The sequence below is a fragment of the Psammomys obesus genome, unplaced genomic scaffold (assembly GCF_907164565.1).
Source record: "Psammomys obesus unplaced genomic scaffold, mPsaObe1.curated_primary_1811, whole genome shotgun sequence".
NCBI classification, from domain to species: Eukaryota; Metazoa; Chordata; class Mammalia; order Rodentia; family Muridae; genus Psammomys; species Psammomys obesus.
In genome coordinates, this window is record NW_026596046.1 from 32,999,406 (window position 1) to 33,018,267 (window position 18,862).

The 18,862-nt window shown below is 39.6% G+C and overlaps 1 protein-coding gene and 1 pseudogene across 2 annotated transcripts in view; both read right to left on the reverse strand.

Annotated features, from left to right (window-relative positions):
- Acer3 (alkaline ceramidase 3) overlaps positions 1-18,862 on the reverse strand; it is a 73,078-nt gene that overhangs the window by 26,132 nt on the left and 28,084 nt on the right. Inside the window, exons 2-6 of one of the 2 annotated variants that reach the window (XM_055623519.1) lie at positions 17,897-18,007; positions 15,163-15,215; positions 13,082-13,134; positions 11,349-11,430; positions 6,232-6,267 (exon numbers count right to left, since the gene is read on the reverse strand). In XM_055623519.1, coding sequence (XP_055479494.1) covers positions 6,232-6,267; positions 11,349-11,430; positions 13,082-13,134; positions 15,163-15,215; positions 17,897-18,007 — 335 coding nt within the window. The remainder of the gene's footprint in view (positions 1-6,231; positions 6,268-11,348; positions 11,431-13,081; positions 13,135-15,162; positions 15,216-17,896; positions 18,008-18,862) is intronic. The other variant, XM_055623520.1, reaches the window with a different exon arrangement.
- Positions 1,992-2,813, reverse strand: LOC129688399 (polypyrimidine tract-binding protein 1-like; annotated as a pseudogene).

Here is an 18,862-nt window from a genome sequence, read left to right on the forward strand (position 1 = left end):
AATGAACATGACAAACTGGACAGGAAAAAAAAAAAAAAGCCCATGAGGCCTCAACCTTACAAAGAACTGCAGGGAACTGAGGCGAGTTGGAAATGGGAGAAGTGGTCTTCCCAAAGAAAGAGCGTACCAGCTGACTGTCTACTGCCAAGTGATCACCCTGAAAACATGTGCAGGTAGCAATACATGGACCAAAGACGTTATATTTAGGAATATATTTGTATATACATATATACATGCAATACAATTAGTTTTTTAAAAAGAGGCCATGAATTTGAAGGAGAGTGAAAGGAGTATATGGAGGGAGGAAATGGGAGGGTAATTAAATTATAATCTCTTAAAAAAAAAATGACCTGAGCAATCCATGAGACTCTTATTGTCTCAGCTCAAGTTCCTACATCTAGGTTCCTACTTGAGACCATGCCTTGACTTCCCTAAATGATGGACTATAAGCTGTAAGATGCAATAAACCCTTTTCCTTTCAAGTTGCTTTTGGTTGTGGTGTTACTGCACAATAGAAAGCAAGCTAGGATACTCTCTGAACTCTTTTTATTACATACTAGTTCCTCACTCTCCCTGTGTTTGATGAATTTAGCTTTTGTGGCCCACACAATATATTATATGGCCGAGGCTGGACTGACTTTACAGTCCTTTTGCCTCAGCCTTCAGAGTTCCGGGATCATAGGATGTACTGTCTGGCTTATGAGTTTGATATTTTTAAAGGTTATAGTCAAGTTACTTTGGAGAATTTCCTTTAGTTTGAGTTTGTTTTATATCTCTTCATGATTTACTAAAATGATTCTGTATCCCAAGTGAATCACATAAAGAGAAACATGATCCCATTTGATACCTATTACCGGTGATACTAAATTTATTGCAGATTTTTCTAAATATAGCATCCAAACCAGTCCATATTATTATTGAGCTTAAATTCTTTTTTTACAGGTTATAAAACTGCTTTAATGGAAACTCCCCCAATACACCATCTGGGACAGGGAGGAATGTGGCCAGGGCTGGCCCCAGGACAATACTGAGCTTGTAGTAGTTACAAGTTATTCATCTGTCACCATAAAAAACTGCCACAGGGCCTCAGCCTCACACAGGTATAAAAATAATAAATATTTACACTCTTGCTGTTCCTACACAGAACCGAGGTCCAAGGAAGCCCTCCCATAGAGGCAGGCTAGGATGGAGGTGCACTTCCGGGAGGGGCAGTAAGGCCTAGAGGTCACCCCTCGACTGGGCCTAGTCAAAGGTGGGCAGAAAACAAAACTTTTGTTCAAAATCTGAAGGTAGGAACCCACTAGTCTCAGAGTTTTTTCTTCAGATGGAGAAAGCGCCGGCAACACAGAAGCTTAAAGTATACACATACCATTGTATCACTGTTATAAAAAAGTTACTTAAAACGGTATCTCTTGCATACAAATGGAAAAAGATTTGAGTATTTTGTCAAGTGGAAATATCGCTAGGCACAGGTGTCTGTGACCACACAGAATAGAATATAAAGGTCACATGAAGCTCGGCAGCTGAGGATGGCTGGGCCCTCTGGACTGGCCAGGGACATGGGAGAATCACTTAACTTGATTATAAGGGTGGGAGTGGTGGCCCCCGCTCCTGTACAGCATGGGGAGCCTAAGGTGCAGGCCACCTGGCTCACTTACAGGTCTAGAGACAAGTGGCCTCAGAGAGTGGGTGTGCGGCCATGAGGCATGCTGGTTTTGTAAGGCACAGAAAGGGGCTGTGTTTGGGACACCACTGTGGCTTCATGCCTGAGCCCCTCAAAGCATGGTGCAGGGCCTGACTGGGCCTCTGTGGCCCAAGCCATCTCCTGCCACAGCAAGGTGGGCTAGATTTATTTAAAAAAAAAAAAAAAAAAACAGGTAATGTGATCTTTCTTATAAAAAATAAAATCTGTAAGGTCTGTAAGGTCACCTCGGCTGCTTTTTAAAGTGGCTTTTCTGGAATGGGGGAAGCTGTCACAGGCCCACAGGCAGCTAGATGGTGGACTTGAAGAAGGACACATGGAGATGGAGGTTCTCGCCCAGGTCATGGTTATGCAGGTCAATCAGTACATGCATTGTCTCCTGAACAGAGCCCATCTGGATCAATGCCATCTTCTGGTCCTTCTGGAAGAACTTGGAAGCCTTTGACCATACCACCATTGCTGGAGAAGAGCTTCTTGAGTTTGTCCTGTGACACAGAGGGTGGGATGTTGGAGAGGTGCAGGGTGGCAGAGGGTGGAAAGATGTTCTGGAAATTCTTGGAGCCTGGCTTCTGGAGGTGGTGCAGAGACGAACTGCCGCAGTCTTCGGTCAGGCCCTGGTCCTCCTGCCCCTCACGAGGCAGCTGCACACTGATGCTTTGACAGTGTGATTTGCACTGACCTCCCATGCAGCTGGGGTCTGTTTGGGTGGCTCATGGCCAGCTGGGCCTGGCTGCCGTCTGGCATCTGTACGAGTGCATTCTTCTTATTAAACAGGATCTTCACCTGCTGCACATCACCGCAGACATCAAGGAAAATAAAGAAGCTTTGGGATGCAACTCTCAGGATTCGGGTTGCTGACCAAAAGAATGGAATTCCCAGAGCCTGCCAGGCCTGGGATGGTTGTGGCCAGCTGCGGCAGCAGCAGCAGATGGTATGGCCAGAGGGGCCAGGGCTCCATGGACATTAGGGACAAAAAGGCCTGCTACCTGAGGGATGGCAAAGGTGGGAAGGAACCTCCTTCTGCATATGGAGAGGCTCACATTATGCCAGGCACACCAAAGGCTGCCACCATGGTCTGATCCAGTGAAGGCTGGCTGTCTCCAGAGAGCATGACCTTAAATTCTTAATCCATCTTCTTGCCCCATGCTCCAGAGTGCTAGGATTAGAGCTATACGTATCATCAAGCCCAAATATGTCCTATATTTGCAACTTCTTCCAACAGTGAGAACTGCTTGTTTGTTGAACTGTTTGGTAGTTTATTATAAAGAACAGTAGAAAGGATGCAGATAAAAAAGACATCGCAGAAGGCACACAAATTTTCCATGCTCACTCTGGGCATGCCATTGTCCTACTTTCTGGAAACACTTATTTTGACTTTGTGTGTGTGTGTGTGTGTGTGTGTGTGTGTGTGTGTGTGCGTGTGCGCGCGCATATGTGCACACATGCACACACACACACACACACACACACACACACACACTCTGAGAACACTGAGCTCCCTTGATTTTTAATCTCTGGGCCTAAGATATAAACTACAACGGACATGAGCAGACTCAGTTTTCAATCTGCTTCCCTTTTTATCAGCACATATTACTATTATATGTAGAGAAGAAAATATTTCGTACTGAAAAACACATAGCTATTACAATATGGATAGTTACACTGATAATTTATTTTTATTATATAGAACAGATTCAAATAGGCCTAAAGCACAAAACAGAAAACTGATGGTCATTAAATTATAAATCTTTCTAAATAAAATAGCAACTATATAATGATATAACTACAAATTATGTCACTGCGAACTACAATAAATAAGAAAGTGATGATGCCATTTACTGCAGTGTCATGAGTACATTTGCTTTCAAATGGCCTGAAGCAAGGCCCTATGAGGAAGCTACAGGTTTCATTTCAACAAATAAATTACAGTTAGATTATTACTGTATTTATTATGTATTATTACTGTATTTTCTATATAAGCATTTAAAAGCATAAGGTATCTGACCCTCCTGGGATATATGTATGTATGTATGTGTGTATGTATGGATGTATGTATATATATGTGTATATATGTATGTTAGCTAGTTTGTTGAAAGAATGATAGCTGAAGTTAAGTATTAGTTACTTTCCTGTTGCTGTATGGAGAACACTATGAGCAAAGGAACTTAGAGAAGAAAGGATTTATTTGGGCTTATGGTTCCAGCGGGCTAGAGTCCATGATGCAGAGTGGAGGTAGCAGGCTACAAGAATGGTGGCTGGAGTGCAAGCTGAGAGCTCATGTCTCTAACCACAAGCGGGAGGCAGAGATCAAATACAAAATGGCTCTAAGTCTTTAAACTTTTAAAGCCCATCTCTCGTGACATACTTCATTTAAAAGAGACCGCCTCTTAAACCTCCCAAATAGCACCCTCATCTGGGGAGCAAGTATTCAAACACCTGAGCCTGTGGGGAAGATTCTCAGGAGATAGCCAACCCGTGACATTATTAACCATACTCTACTATGCTTGCGTATGGGATCCTAGCATAACTGTCATTTGAAAGGCTCCACCCAGCAGCAGATTGAAACAGATGCTGAGACTCACAGCCAAACATTGGGCAAAGCACAGGGAGTCTTGTGAAAAAGCGCGGCAAAGGATAGAAGGACCTGGGGCGGGGAGGGCAGGAACTCCACAAAAAAGAGCAACAAAGCCAACTAACCAGGGCCCAGATGGGCTTGTGGAGACTGATGCACCAACCAAAAACTGGATCTAGGCCCCCTACACAGATGTAGCCAACAGCCAGCTTAGACTTCATATGGGTCTCATAAGTAGGGGGAGCAGGGGCATATCTGTGATATGGACTCTGTTGCCTGCTTTTTGACCACTTCCCCCTGGTGGGGCTGTCTCACCAGACCACAAGGCAAGAGGATGTACTCAGTCCCGATGTGACTTGATATACTGGGGTGGGTTGGTAGGGGGGCTCCCCTTTTCTGAGGAGTAGGGAAGGGGGGTTGGGGAAAGAGGGAAGAAGGGTGGGCCAGGAGGAGAAGAGGAAGGGGGCTATGATTGAGATGTAAAGTAAAATAATTTTAAAAATCTAGGTTATGATTCTAGCTCTGCCTTTTAAATACTGTATTTGTTGTCTAAAGGCAACTAATTTCATATCTGAACTCATTTCCTTTAAGATATGCAAACTAATTCCTAATTTGTGGGGCTCTGAGTGAGAACAGAAGTTTGAAATTTGTATGGTATCAGGAACAGTACTTCATCAATAACTTCCACCTCAAAAAATACATCAGATATTTTAAGGAGAAAATATTTGAGGAATTTGTAGTTTAGTCTTTTCTACATCATATTATCATAAAGACATTTTTTTTTTTTTTGACAGAAGATCTATCATAGACTAAGCTGACCTCAAACTCACTATGGAGGGAGGCTGGCCTTCACTTTCTGATCTTCTTTCCTCCATCTCCCAAGTGCTGGCATTACAGGTGTCTGGTACCACATTAGGCTTCATAAAAAGACTCGTGTGTGTATATGCATGAAACTCCAGGGTTCCTTTGGCTTCTAAGAGTGATACTGTACCTTTATTACTGGATACCACATCCAGCTGGATTGTGACATTGGCTGTACCAGGTATATTCCTATTACCTATGCCTACCTCCTCTCTGCAGCTTTGTTTTAAAGTGATCTTTGTTTTAAAATTGGGAGGGGTGGGAGGGCAGGTTTTACCACGTTTTAATCACAGCACTCAGAGAGGCAGCAAACACTGGTAAATCTCTGAATTGAAGGCCAGCTTGGTCTACACAGAGCTCCAGCCCAGCCAGGGCTATAGCCAGTGCCGTCATGTAGCCAACACTGGCCTTGAACTCACTTTATAGCTGAGGATGACCCTGAAGTCCTGATCCTCCTGCTAGGATCTCTTACGTATAGGAATGTGCCATCATTCTAGGCCAGTTCTTAATCTACGGGTCATGACACTTTTGGGGGATCAAATGACCCTTTCATAGGGGTCGCATATCAGATATCCTGCGTATCATATATTTACATTACAATTCATAATATTAGCAAAATTACAGTTCTAAAGTAACAGTGAAATAACTTTATGGTCGGGGGTCAGCACAACATGAGAAACTGTATTAAGGGTCGCAACATTAGGAAGGTTGAGAACCGCTGCTCTACACTAATAGTGGATTCTTGACATTTTAACCATTTCATTTTCAAAAGTTGTATCTGCACATAACTTCCTAGAGAAGGAACCACTGACAACGAGCATTTATTGTTAAACAATTAAATGTTTCATAATTCAAAAAAATGATCAGGCTGGAGAGATGGCTCGGCAGTTAAGGGCACTTTTCTTGCAGAGGACCCAGGTTTGACTCCCAGAACCCACATGGCAGCCCCAAACCAACTATAACCTCAGTTCCAGGGGATCTGATAACTTCTTCTGACCTTCATAGGCACCAAGCAGGCAGGTGGTATACAGATATACATGCAAGCAAAACCTTCATATAAATAACATAAAATAAATAAATCTTTTAAAAATATTACCTGATGAAATATGGGCTCTTTTACTTTTAGGTAAATCTGAAAAATATTAGAAAAACAAAAGTGAAGGGCGGTATAAAAATCTATTCCACCACTCTGCAAATCCCACACCTCTCCTTCCCCCATGTTATTCCAACCAGATTCCAGCCACATAAAACCAATCAGATTAGATGGCATGGCACAGAGGGCTAGCTCTGCCATGACAAATGAAACATGTAATATTTCAAATCAGTGATGGACTACTTCAACATCGGTCTTTGTGTCATCATCAAGGAGGGTCAAGGATGCAAGGTTATTCTTGAAGGGTGAATAAATCATGCTGACAATCCCTGTACCAGATTTGTTCTGCACTAAAAAGAACACTGTAGTCAGAGCCCAAAATGTGGGCTCTTGATTACTACAGACCTTCACCACGTGTCGTGTAACTTAAAATTGATCCTTACCTGAGGAATGGAGAAGAGCAGCATGGAGGATGCTCAGCTAATTACATGAAAGGGTCTAGACATACTAGATCACCAGTAGTAAATGAAGACACTTGAACACTTCTTGTACTCATTTCTGCTTCCAAGCTATTCACTACCTAGATGAACCTCCAGTTATATAAACCCAAGTTTCAGGCTCCAGTGTTTTGTGGGTGTTAAGTTCAATGCCTTTGTAAGATGAACTGTCTACAGAAGCACACTTTTTAAATGACACAGTACAGAGGACTCAAAATTCACATCAACCCTTCAGTGACTTACACTGCCATGACAAAGTTCAGGTTTCTTAACGTGACATTCAAAGCTTCTCAGTGCTCCTGTGCTTCTGCCTGGCCTCACTGCAGTCTTCTCCTCTCTCTAATCTCCAGAGAGCACTGTGTTTCTGGAATGCGTCACTTTCACGCTCCTGTGTCTGTAAACGTATGGCTCTTCACTTTGTTCAGAAATACTTCCACTGGCAAATACTTTTGAAAATTCAACACAAATTATTCCTCCTTGATACCTTTTCTGATCTCTTCCAACAGAAGCAACTATTCACCATCTACCTATAAGCTTTATGGCAGTGGCCTTCCTAGTACTGCATCCCTTTAATACAGTTCCTCATGTTGTGGTAATCCCCAACCATAAAATTCTTTCACTGCTACTTCATTACTGTAATTTTGCTGTTATGGTAAGAGAAACTAAAATTGAGAGAGAACTAAGTAAAAATATTACATCCAAATTCACACCCAATTGATTCTAAAGCTTGATTTGTTTCTAATTAAAACATCTCTTAACTTACAAATGGGTCTAGTCTTGATTTTGATAGCAACTTGCTAGATAAACTTAGTTGGCCAGACAAGTCACTGAAACTATAGATTTCATTCCCTTCATTAATATCATAGCATGACTTCTTTGTATCTCTGAATTTGTAGGACTCGCTCATTATTAACTAGAACAGAGTTTGGGCAAAGGAGTATAGGAAATCAGGAAAACAGTGATTTGTTTATTCAAGACAGGGTTTGTCTGTGTAGCCTTGGCTGTCTTGGACTCACTTGGCAGACAGGCTGGCCTTGAACTCAGAGATCTGCCTGCCTCTGCCTCCCAGAGGGCTGGGATCACAGGCGTGCGCCACTGTGCTTGGTGACATTTCCTTTCAGTAGACTGTCAATCTTCGTTTCTCTTCCCTAGTCACAGACAACTATTAGCTGCTGTTTTACACTTACTGTGTGCGTGTGGCAGCACGGGTGTGGCTGTGTGAAGACAACTTCCAAGGGTAAATTCTTTCCATTATGGGCTCTGGGAAATGAACTCAAATCGTCAGGCTTGAAGGCAAGTCCTTCTACCTGCTGAGCCATCTTGTCATCCTGTTTACTTTTTACTCCTGGGATTTTCATACTCTGTGACATGAGGCTTTCTTCTTTTCCTGTATCTCTGATTATTGTTTTTAGTCTCCTCTGCTGGCTACAGTTCTACATGGTCCTCAAATGTCTGCATTCCATAGAATTGTATCTTTTTATTCTTAATGTTGTGTTTACTTTGGTAACAGTTAACCTATCCCCATATTTCTGATTCAACCTACACCCCTCAACCAACTCCCAAATCTGCATCTTTAGTCAAGCCTACCTGTTAAGCCTTTGGTATCATTAATACTGGACACTTGTAACTCAACATATAATAAACCAGATTATCCATTCCTATACCACGGCATAAGCTTACTAATATCTTTCCTGAAAAAAGACACTCATAGTTGAATTATTTAATTTCAATTAAAAAGTTTCCCTTTTATTACATTAATTGAGTGTGCATGTGTGTACATGGCAATTCATGCCACAGCCATGTGTATACAAATGTATACAAATCAGAGAATAACTTGCAGGAAAGGCGTCAGCTCTCTCTCTTTCTACCATTTAGATTCCAATTGTCAAACTTAGGTTGTTAGGCTTAGCAGCAGGAGCATTTACCCACTGAGCCATTTTGCTGGTCCAGTTTTTTGTTATTATTGTTTTGTTTTGTTTTTTTAAGGATATATAGCCTAGTCTAGTCTTAAACTTATTATATCGTTAAAGATGACCTCAAACTTCTGCTCCTCCTGCCTCCACCTTCCTAACTTAGGTTTTGGGAATGCACACATACACCAACACACTTAGTTTCAGTCAGTGCTGAGGATGTAATCTCGGGCTTTCATTTTGCCAACTAAACCACAACTGCAATCTTATTTTATATGTATATTTTATCTTTTAATTTTTGTTTTGTTTTTGAGAGAGGGTTTCTGTGTGTAACTCTGGCCACCTTGGATTGCTCTGTAGGCCAGGCAGGCCTCAAACTCAGAGATTTGCTTGCCTCTAGGTCTCAAGTGCTGGGATTAAAGGCATGTGCCAACCAGTGCCCAGAAGTTTAATTTTACATTTTAAAACAGGGACTCGGGTTGCCTGGCCCTGAACTTATTTGTAGTAAGTAGGAATGACCCTTAACTCATGATTCTCCTGGCTCTGCCTCCTGAGTGCTGGGATTACAGGTCTGTCTCAATATGCCGGCTTCATGTTTTAATTTTAAAAGAAGGCCTTGCTAAGACTATGCTAGTCTCGAACTTGGAGCTGTCATGCCTTGGCCTGCTAAGGGCTGAGACTGCAGTATGCATCAGCACTTACACGGTTAACAGGCTAACAACCAGGCCATAAGAAGAGGAGCCACTCTGTACTGTTGTTCTGTTTCTACCCCTTTCTACTCAATGGGTCATACATCCCACGGGTGATGTATGTCTGCTTCTTTTCATCCCCACAGCTATACCACTTCAGTCTTGTTCCATATTTTACACAGTATGCAAAATTCCTGCATTTAATTTCCAGACCTGTTTAATCTATCTTTTGTAAAGAGTGATTTTTCTAAAACTTGTCTGATTACATTTTTTCTACCTTGTGGATCAATATTACTTAGAGGACAAATTTAAACTTTTAAATTTAACACACATGGGACTTCATAACCTGACATTTTATCTAGCTCACTAGATTGCTAGATTTACTGCTTTCCCTTTCCATATGGCAATCACCTATATAAAACCTCTCTCTATCATGCCCATGATGACATAATTGGACAATGAAGGCAAAGTATTCAGTAAACATCTGGCACACAGTAAGTGATTAAAAAAAAAACAAACAGCAATTCACTAAGGTTTATGTGCATGAATACAGAAGACTAAGAATGATTTACCACACTGTTGCCCAGTGGCCTGAAAAACTCCTTGAGTTTATCAGTTAAAATCTAACTCAAAGAAACCTTCTCTGAAGCTTGCCCTGACCTACTCAAACAGTATTTTCTTTTGTTTGTTTCTGTTTTTACTTCCCGAGACAGTCTTTTGATGTAGCCTCGGACAGCCTCAAGCCATCATGCCCAGTTCAAGCAGTAATCTTTGTTTCTGTTTTCTAAGTTCTAGGTTCAGAACAGAGAACATGTAGGCCAGGCCAGCCTCAAGTCCATGTGTGATCCTCATCAAGCAGCCTTTTTTAAAATTAAAATTAGGAAGGAAGTGGGGGCATGCTAAGACAAAGCCATCAGCTGAAGCTGATCTAGAACACACTGTGTAGCTCAGGCTGGCCTCAATCTCTTTATCCTCCTGCTTTAGCCTCCAGGTGCTGGTTAATAAGCATATAGCATCATCTTGGCTTCAAGAGTAAATTAAACTTTAAAGCAACTTATTGTTTATTATATTTTAATTATTTGTGTGCACACACATGAACACTGCAGGTGCTGTGAAGGCAACAGATCCCTCTCAAGTTAGAGTTAGAGGTTTGGAGGCACCAATGGGGAACAATGAGGTCTTCTCTAAGAGAGGTATGCACTTTAACTATTGAGCCATCCCTCCAGTCCCCAAATTAATGTTTTTAAAAATGGTTCAGAAAGTCAAAACTTACGTCCATGTCTGATATGGTAAATGCACCCGCGTGCTCTGAACTGACCCTCTTTTCCCACGCTGCTGTGCCCGTTCTATCTTTACTCCCGCAGCCGTTTCCTTTAGTCACGGCTAGCCCCCAACAGACTGAGTTCTCTCATATACAGCAACTACTTCCTAGATGCTTTGTTTTTCTAGTACCTGGCACAGATTTCCAATAAGTGTTCCAATTAATATGTTTAATTCAAGGTTAACAATTAAAACAGTTACAGTAGGACCAATGTGGAAAACCTGATTTCTTGTTTTTAACAAGTAAGAGGTAGTAAGTTCATCCTTCAAAAAAAACCTAAATATTTACTTTTCAATATTTTCTTCATCTAAAAACATTAAAAAGTTATTTGAGCACTGGCTGTTATTGCAGAAGACTCAGATTCACTTCCCACCACCCACACGGTGGCTCACAACCACCCACAAAACTCCAGTTCCAGGGGAATGCCTGCTGACCTCTGCAGGCACCAGTCACACAGATGGTGCACATACATATAGACAGAACACACGCGCGCACACACACACGAAAATAAATAAATCTAAAAACAAAATTTTTAGAGTTTTTCAAAGTAATTTTGAAAAGGAAATAAAGATGCAAAGTCTAAAAATAAGACATCCCAATCACATAAAAATATGCCAATTTGAATAGCTTGATGTAAATACTGGAAACTAACTGTTACAGTCTCCTACACAACATACCTAACTGGAGATAAAGTATGACTTACCGTGGTTACTATTAAACTGAATAGAACTAGGGTAAAAAGCAGGTGGTAGTTTAATGAGTTCTTTGTCTTGAAACATTCAAACCTTTAAAATAAGAAAGAAAGGAATTTGCTTTATAATGTACAACTAGGAAAAACTGAATGCCGCTTACAACTTGCCCACAGGCCTTTATGATCCAACAGCATTCACCATTTCTTCCCTCCCACCGTCCCCTTCCGCGTTAGAAACACTGAACTGCTGGTGGGGGTGGCGCCCACCTTTAATCCCAGCACTGCAGGCAGAGGCCATCGGATCTCTGAACTCCAAGCCAGCCAGGTCTACAGAGTTACAGTCAGAACTATACAGAGAAACCCTGTCTCGAAAAATCAAAAAAGGAAGGGAGGGAGGGAGGGTGGGAAGGACAGAGGGAGGAAGAGAGGGAGGAAGGAAGAGGGAAGGAAGGAGCACTGAACTGTATACAGATTACAAGAGGCTAACTGAATCAGCAGCAGTCACATGACTTTAGCTGAGACAATGTAGTTTTCTATTATGGGCTATTTCTGGGGATATTTAGTGTCCCGAAGAGACTGTTTACCTGCATAACAGCATGTCTGTTAATGAAGCTCCGCTCACAATCTTTAGAAAGTTACTGAATTTCTCTGTGATTTACTTGTTTATAGAACCAGCTCAGTACCTACTGTTCGGAGACAGTGCAGGGTGGGCACAAAGCCCATCCATAGCTGAGGAGCTATTGGCATTTGATAGCTGCTGGGAAAGAGAAAGTCTGTTTTCTTTATGGTGTGAGCACTATACTCCACACCCAGAACGCCCCATACCCAAGAGTAGCCAACCAGCACAAACGGGACTTGATAGGTTAAAAAACAATAACAATAAAATAGAACATAATACTGGGTACTTAGGGAGATATGAATGGATCTGGAAAGAGTTTAGGGAGAAGAGGATAATCAAAATGCATTGTATAAAATTTTCAAACAATAACTATGAATGTACTTGACGTTTCAGGTAAGCTTTGATTAAGAAACAGTTTGTGGGCTAATGAGATGGTTCAGCAGATAAAAGCAATTACAGTTCAAGCCTAAGTTCAATCTCAGGGTACCAAAGTGGAGGGAGAGAGCACACTTCAGAAAGTTGTCTTCTGACCCCAACATGTACACTGTGGTACATGAGCACTGCACACACACATACATGTACAGACACTAATAAACAACAACAGCAATAACAACAAAAGAAACTGGTTCTGGCTCAGCAGTTAAGAGTACTTGCTACTATTGCAGAAAACCTGAATTTGGTTCCTAACATGTACATGGTAGCTCACAACTCTCTATAACTCCATTTCCAGGGGATGCCATATCCTCTCTGGCCTTCTCATACCAGGCATGAACATGTTGCACAGACACACATCCAAGTCAAATGCTCATACATATAAAATAAAAACAATCTTTTAAAAAGGCAGTAACTAAATAAGAAACCATTCATGCTACCCCAAAACTTTTACGGCATTCTTGAACACATTCTTCACTCAAGAAAAGGCAAAATGCATATTTAAGTCAAATTAAGATACCATCTACACTAGCATTGGGGTTTTGAGATCATAGTTGTTAGTATAAAACATCCCCCAAAACTAAACTCTTCATTAATGTTACAATTTTTTAATCTTTTATATTACATATCCTAGTATGTAATTGGACCAAAAAAAAAACCCACATTGGATAGAATCTTAAATATAAGTACTCACATGCAGTATACAAATATGCAGCAACTGTAAATCATGGGGAGTTCATCCAGTAACTACATGAGGCAGAGAGACAAAGATGTGAGCACAGTACAGCTAGAATTATGAAAGTCAAAATAAAACTTCACAATGATTATGACTGTCATCTCTTAAGCTAGGGATGTACCTCAGTGATAGAGTGCATTCTTAGCATGCCAGGCCCTGCATTCAATCCTAGCTGCTCCTCCCAAAATTATTACTTCTTAATTTCTTTTACTAGTTGTTCAATATATTCACCACCACCAAATTTACTTGTGCAGTTCATTGCTTTTGAACCATCAAGGTTATCTATCCATCCCTTCTAAGGCACACATCTAAGTGGCACATATGACTGACTTTTTCAGAGAGCAGCCTTGTAACCAGAGTCCAGGCCAAGAAAACTGGAAATGACTGTGAATGTCCAGGTTTGAGAAATACTTAGGAAATAAAGAGATTTGTTGTTAATTTTATAGAAAGGTGAGATAAAAGAAACTATAGATGATATATCAATTTTCTTGCTTCACAATTCAGATATAGTAGTACAGTTTAATGAGATTATGAAAACAGAAATGACAAGAGCAATTTTCAGCATTCTGAGTTTAAAGGACCTAACATAGATAGTATGTAGAAATGTCAATAAGGTAATGATAAGTACAGGAGAAAAGTGTGGACTGCAGATGTTTGTGGCTTGCTTAAAAGGACTATATTTACAGAAATATAAACATTCATTCATTTGCGCGCGCGCATGTGTGTGTGTGTGTGTGTGTGTGTGTGCGCGCGCACGCGTGCGCATGCATGTGGAGGCACTCTCCATCTTGTATTTTGAAACAGGGCCTCTCACTGATCCGGAGCTTCTAATTAGCGTAAATTGGCTAGCCATAAAGCACCAAAAATCTGCCTGTCTCTGTATGGGATTACAAGCATATGCTACCACTTTTGGCACTTTTCTGTGGATTCTGGGGATCGACTTCAGGTTCTCATACTTGCATGGCAAGCACTTTACTGACTGAGTTATCATTAAGGCCCCCATTTGTTTATTTTAATTTTATTCATTTATTTAGCAGAGATTTATTGATCATGCCTATGCCCAGCACGAGTGTAGAGTTAGAGAACAATATATGAAAGTTGGTTCTCTTCTTCTACCATATGGATCATGGGGACCGCACTCAGGTTAGACTTGGCAGCGAGCACCTTTCTTAGTCTTCTTACTGCTTATTAATGTTTTGTTTAGTTTCTAAAACTGATTTATTTTATTTGTGTACGTGTTTTGCGCCTTCATGTACTTATATGCAACCATGTTTGTGTTTGGAAAAGGTGCTGGATCCACCGGAACTGAAGTTACGGATGGTTATGAACTCCCATGTGTCTGCTGGAAACCAAACCTGGGTCCTCTCTCTATAGTTGGCATACAAAATAATCAGTTTTGAGCTTCAAGATATCCAGGGCTACACAAAGAAACCCTGTCTCAAAAACTAAAATAACAACAATAATAATTTTGTTTTGACATTTCTGTATGTATATATCATTTATTCAGATAAGCCTGAAGCTGGGGCTGGTCAAGTACTTGCCTAGATGTGCAATGCCTGTGTTCATTTCTAATACCATAAACAACAAGGACAAAGATGAGTCTGGTAAGGGCCAGATTACAAATCTTAGTACAAAGTTACGAGTTTAAACTACAGGCAGAATCAAAGAGCTAGTGATGATAAGCCAAAAGGTTCAAAGGACTAGATATATAACCTCTTCTCAGCAAAGACAGCAACTTAACAAGGCCCATTCCATTCAAATGGATGCCACTGATCCATGAAAGACTGCAGGCAGCTAAAAATACAATGTTTTTGTGAACTGCTTGCGACTTTTTAGGATACCTCCATGTAACTGTCTTATTTAATGATGTTCTAAAATTACCTATGTCTGCATAGAGTTAGCATGGATACACAGAAAGCCATACTACTTCTTCATATGGTTTGAGTCCTTTGACTTGAAGTGAAAAACTTCAAAGATGAAAAGTCCCCACTTTTATTATTCTTTAATATATATAATCACTTACTTTTTCCATTACTCACCTGCATCTCATATTTCAGAGTCATGTGGAAACACCAAGATCCTGTTCCTACCACTGAAATTAAGACAGACAAATAAAAAGATTGGCAAGAAATTCTTTGGGGGGCATATTGTCAGAAGACAATAAGACATTTCAAAGTAGTAAGCTTTGAGGAAAAAGAAGTTTAAGGTCTTGTGACGAAATACAGATAATGTTGAGTTAGTGCTATGACTGAGGACTTTGTCACAGAAGAAAACAAGCAAAGTAGTTTTTCTAAAATTCTCTCTGTAAGTAGTTGACTAGACCAACAACACTTTATTATTTCTATAAAGTACTGGATGCTCAGGATAAGCTTTAATGTGCATAGATGGTCAGCTTCTTTTAGCACTCCTTGTACTTCTCTGATCCATAAACCCTAGCAATATAATTTAAAGAGCCACAATATCATATATACAAAACTACTATAAATATCTGAAATGCAACTCTCTTGAGAACTTTCTTTAGATCCTGACAGCCTTCAGTGTATTGCAGTCTCTATGTGTAAATACTTAATACACTAAGTTTGCTTCATTCTGACCTATTCTGTAATTCTTTCTGCGGCACAGTCAAGGATCCAAGGGAACATATCAGATCCTGGTGGCAGTTTTGGGCTGTGTCTCTTTGTCATAAATAATAGTTCTATGTACTGAAAGTTTTATGCGATGCCAAATGTGCTGACCACTATATAAGCCCTAGGTCCTTCATCTTTATAGAACCATTATCAGTTACCATCTGGCCTTCATGTAATTCACTGACAACAAAGAATTACACACAGCATACAGCTATTAAGTAATAAGGAAGGGATTCTAACTCAGGTTCCTTTATAAAATACTTTATATATAACTTATGTATTTAGGAAACAATTACAGAGGTATGTATAGAAAAGGCATAAAAACATTTTCAATTTTCTGGCCAAAAAGTGGGCTTTGTAAGCATGGCTAATAAAATTTTGCAGCTCGGTAGGACTTTTATAATAAATACTGTTATCAATAGTCCATACATCCCAGAGATGTGACAGTTCTCTGACTGCAGCAACAGGAACTGAAGCTGACACTGATTGCCTCAAGATGTGTTATGAGACTGTCATGGTTGAACCTACGTTGGTGGCCCAGACATGCGTGCACTTCCAAGCAATTCCTCACAGAATTCGGACAGTTCCCCGACTACAATAAGATAGATCAGAATTTTGAGCCAAGTAAAGGGTAAATTTCAGATTCACTCTCAAGACCAATGTCAGGAGACAGATAAACCTCTCTGCCACTGCTCTAATACACGTGATTTCTTTTGAATATCTGGCATATGAAACAGAGCTATCCCCAAGCCCTTGGTGTAGGGTTACTTCAACTAGGTATTGGTGTGCACTCTCAAGATAATCCTCTAAGGTCTCAGGTGCCACTATGGTTGCTCAGCTTCTTATTGAATTGTGAAACTTTCATAGAGACTCTTATTTCACCATCTTATGGACATTATCTCTCATATGTTACGGCTTTGGCCATTTATTTCTCCATTTGAGACTGTTTGCTTAAGTTAGAAAAGTTATATTATAACATCTTTTTAAATTAGCTGAGAGAAGAATTACTTTCAACCAAAAGGCTTTGCTTTTGCTTTCCTTTAAAAAGTAAATTTGACCCAGGCACAGTGTATGCCTATAATCCCAGCACTCAGGGAGGCAGAGGGAGGCAGATCTCTATGAGTTCAAGGCCAGCCTAGTCTACAAAATGAGTCCAGAACAGCCTAGGCTACACAGAGAAGCCCTGTCTCGAAAAAGCAAAGGGAGAAAAAAGGGATAAAAAGTAGTTTTGTATGGAAATAAATTGTTCTCCTCAGGTTAGGGAAGTCTATTTTATTCAGAATAAAGGTTATGGATAGTTTATAAGATTCTTAGTTTATGCTGCCCCCTTCTGTCAGTTTTTTTATATAGTTAAAAGTATCGATGATATTTATTTTTTATATGCAATAATGTTTAACTTTTTTTGAAAGCATCCAAAAGATAACAGAATGCTACAAACTATGTTTAAGTAGAAAAGGCTCTTGAGCTTTCATTGATACAATTTTTTAGATCTTGTTTTTCTGACAAGAACGTTATATAATTTATTTTATTTTATTTTTTTGTTGAAACAGTCTTGCTTACATATACCAAGGTGGTTTCAAACTCTCGATCTTCTTGCCTCAGTCACTGAAGTGCTGGGATGATAAGCATTTCACACCATGCTCAGTACCTATACACTATTTCAGAGGTTACAGATATATACAGCATAAACATAAGAGCATTTAAGAGAATTTTAAAATGTAATTTAAGATAGAGTTTAGCTCTTAGGGTAAAAAGCTCTTAGGACTAAAAAAGGGGAAAAGAAGGAAAAAAAAACAGGCAGAAACACACAGGAAATTTCTATTTTAGCAGCAGTGGTATATTTCCTTTAAAAAGAAAAAGTTACGATCTGAAGCAAATAAGAAAACTTCTGATTTGACAACGATGGATAGAAAAACATCTGTTTATTTTATTACCTCTATTTTGTACAGTTGAAAAAGTCTGAACTTTTTCAAAGTTACTCAAAAGTGCAGTTCAAGTCATTGTCAAGGTGTGAGAAGTTTCAACTCTAATGTTTCAACTCAAAGTGTATTCAAGTTGTATACCAAGTAACTGCATTTAGAAATAAATGAGCATAACCACCCACATGCAAACTGCACACTGTTTTCAGATGAAGTATTCTACATACCCATGAGTGCCAAATAAGCAGCAATGTACCGCTTTTCCAGTCCATCTCTAATGCTCTGAATTGCACCAAAAAATGGAGGTATGATCATAATCAGGTTACTCACTGTATTCCCTACAAGAGAAAAACACAAGACATTTAGATTAACCAGTAACACTTAAGGACGTTTCATTTGGTCTTTAGGAATAATTAAATAAGGAATTCCTTTGAAAGACTGTGATAAGATATCAAGGTACTACAAAAAAAGGTCTTCATTCAATACAAATTTCTCAAAATAATAAAATAAAAAAGATATTTTCTGACAAATGAAACTAAGAGTGTTTTAGAGTATAGCAACTTAAGAGAAGGACCCGAGAAAAATCTCAGACATACAACAGTAAGTTAGCTAAAGATGGATATCTATACCAATGCTGCTCAGAGTGAGTGATAATATAAATACTATAACATAAAATAATTAATGATTATATTAATAACGAATAATTTTGGCTGTACAATTGAAAAGCAATCAACACAAAGTCCACATTTTATATGTTTTGTAATATTTCATTTTTCTGGTAATGTTCTTAGTTTCCAGGATATGAGACAACAGATTTTTAAAATTTAATTTGTCTATAATGCAATGATCTTATATGACTTTTGTTCTCATTTCAAAAAAATTTCTGAAGTACAGCAAAAAAGCTCAACAAGGAAAAAGACATCCTGATTTTAATCCCGGGGGTCCGTATATATGGTGGAAGAACCCTTCACATTGTTCTCTGACTTCCACATGTGCTCTGGGCCGCACACGCACATGCGTGTATGCAAATAAATAAAGCGTTATAAAAAATAAAAGCAAAGTTCAACATGAGTAGCAGAAGAACAAAACCAAGTTACAAAAGTGAGGAAAACAAGGAACGAAATAATTAGATAATACAAATTGTATTATAGGTAGAGATGAGCATCATCTTATTAATGTTTCAAGTGAATAAT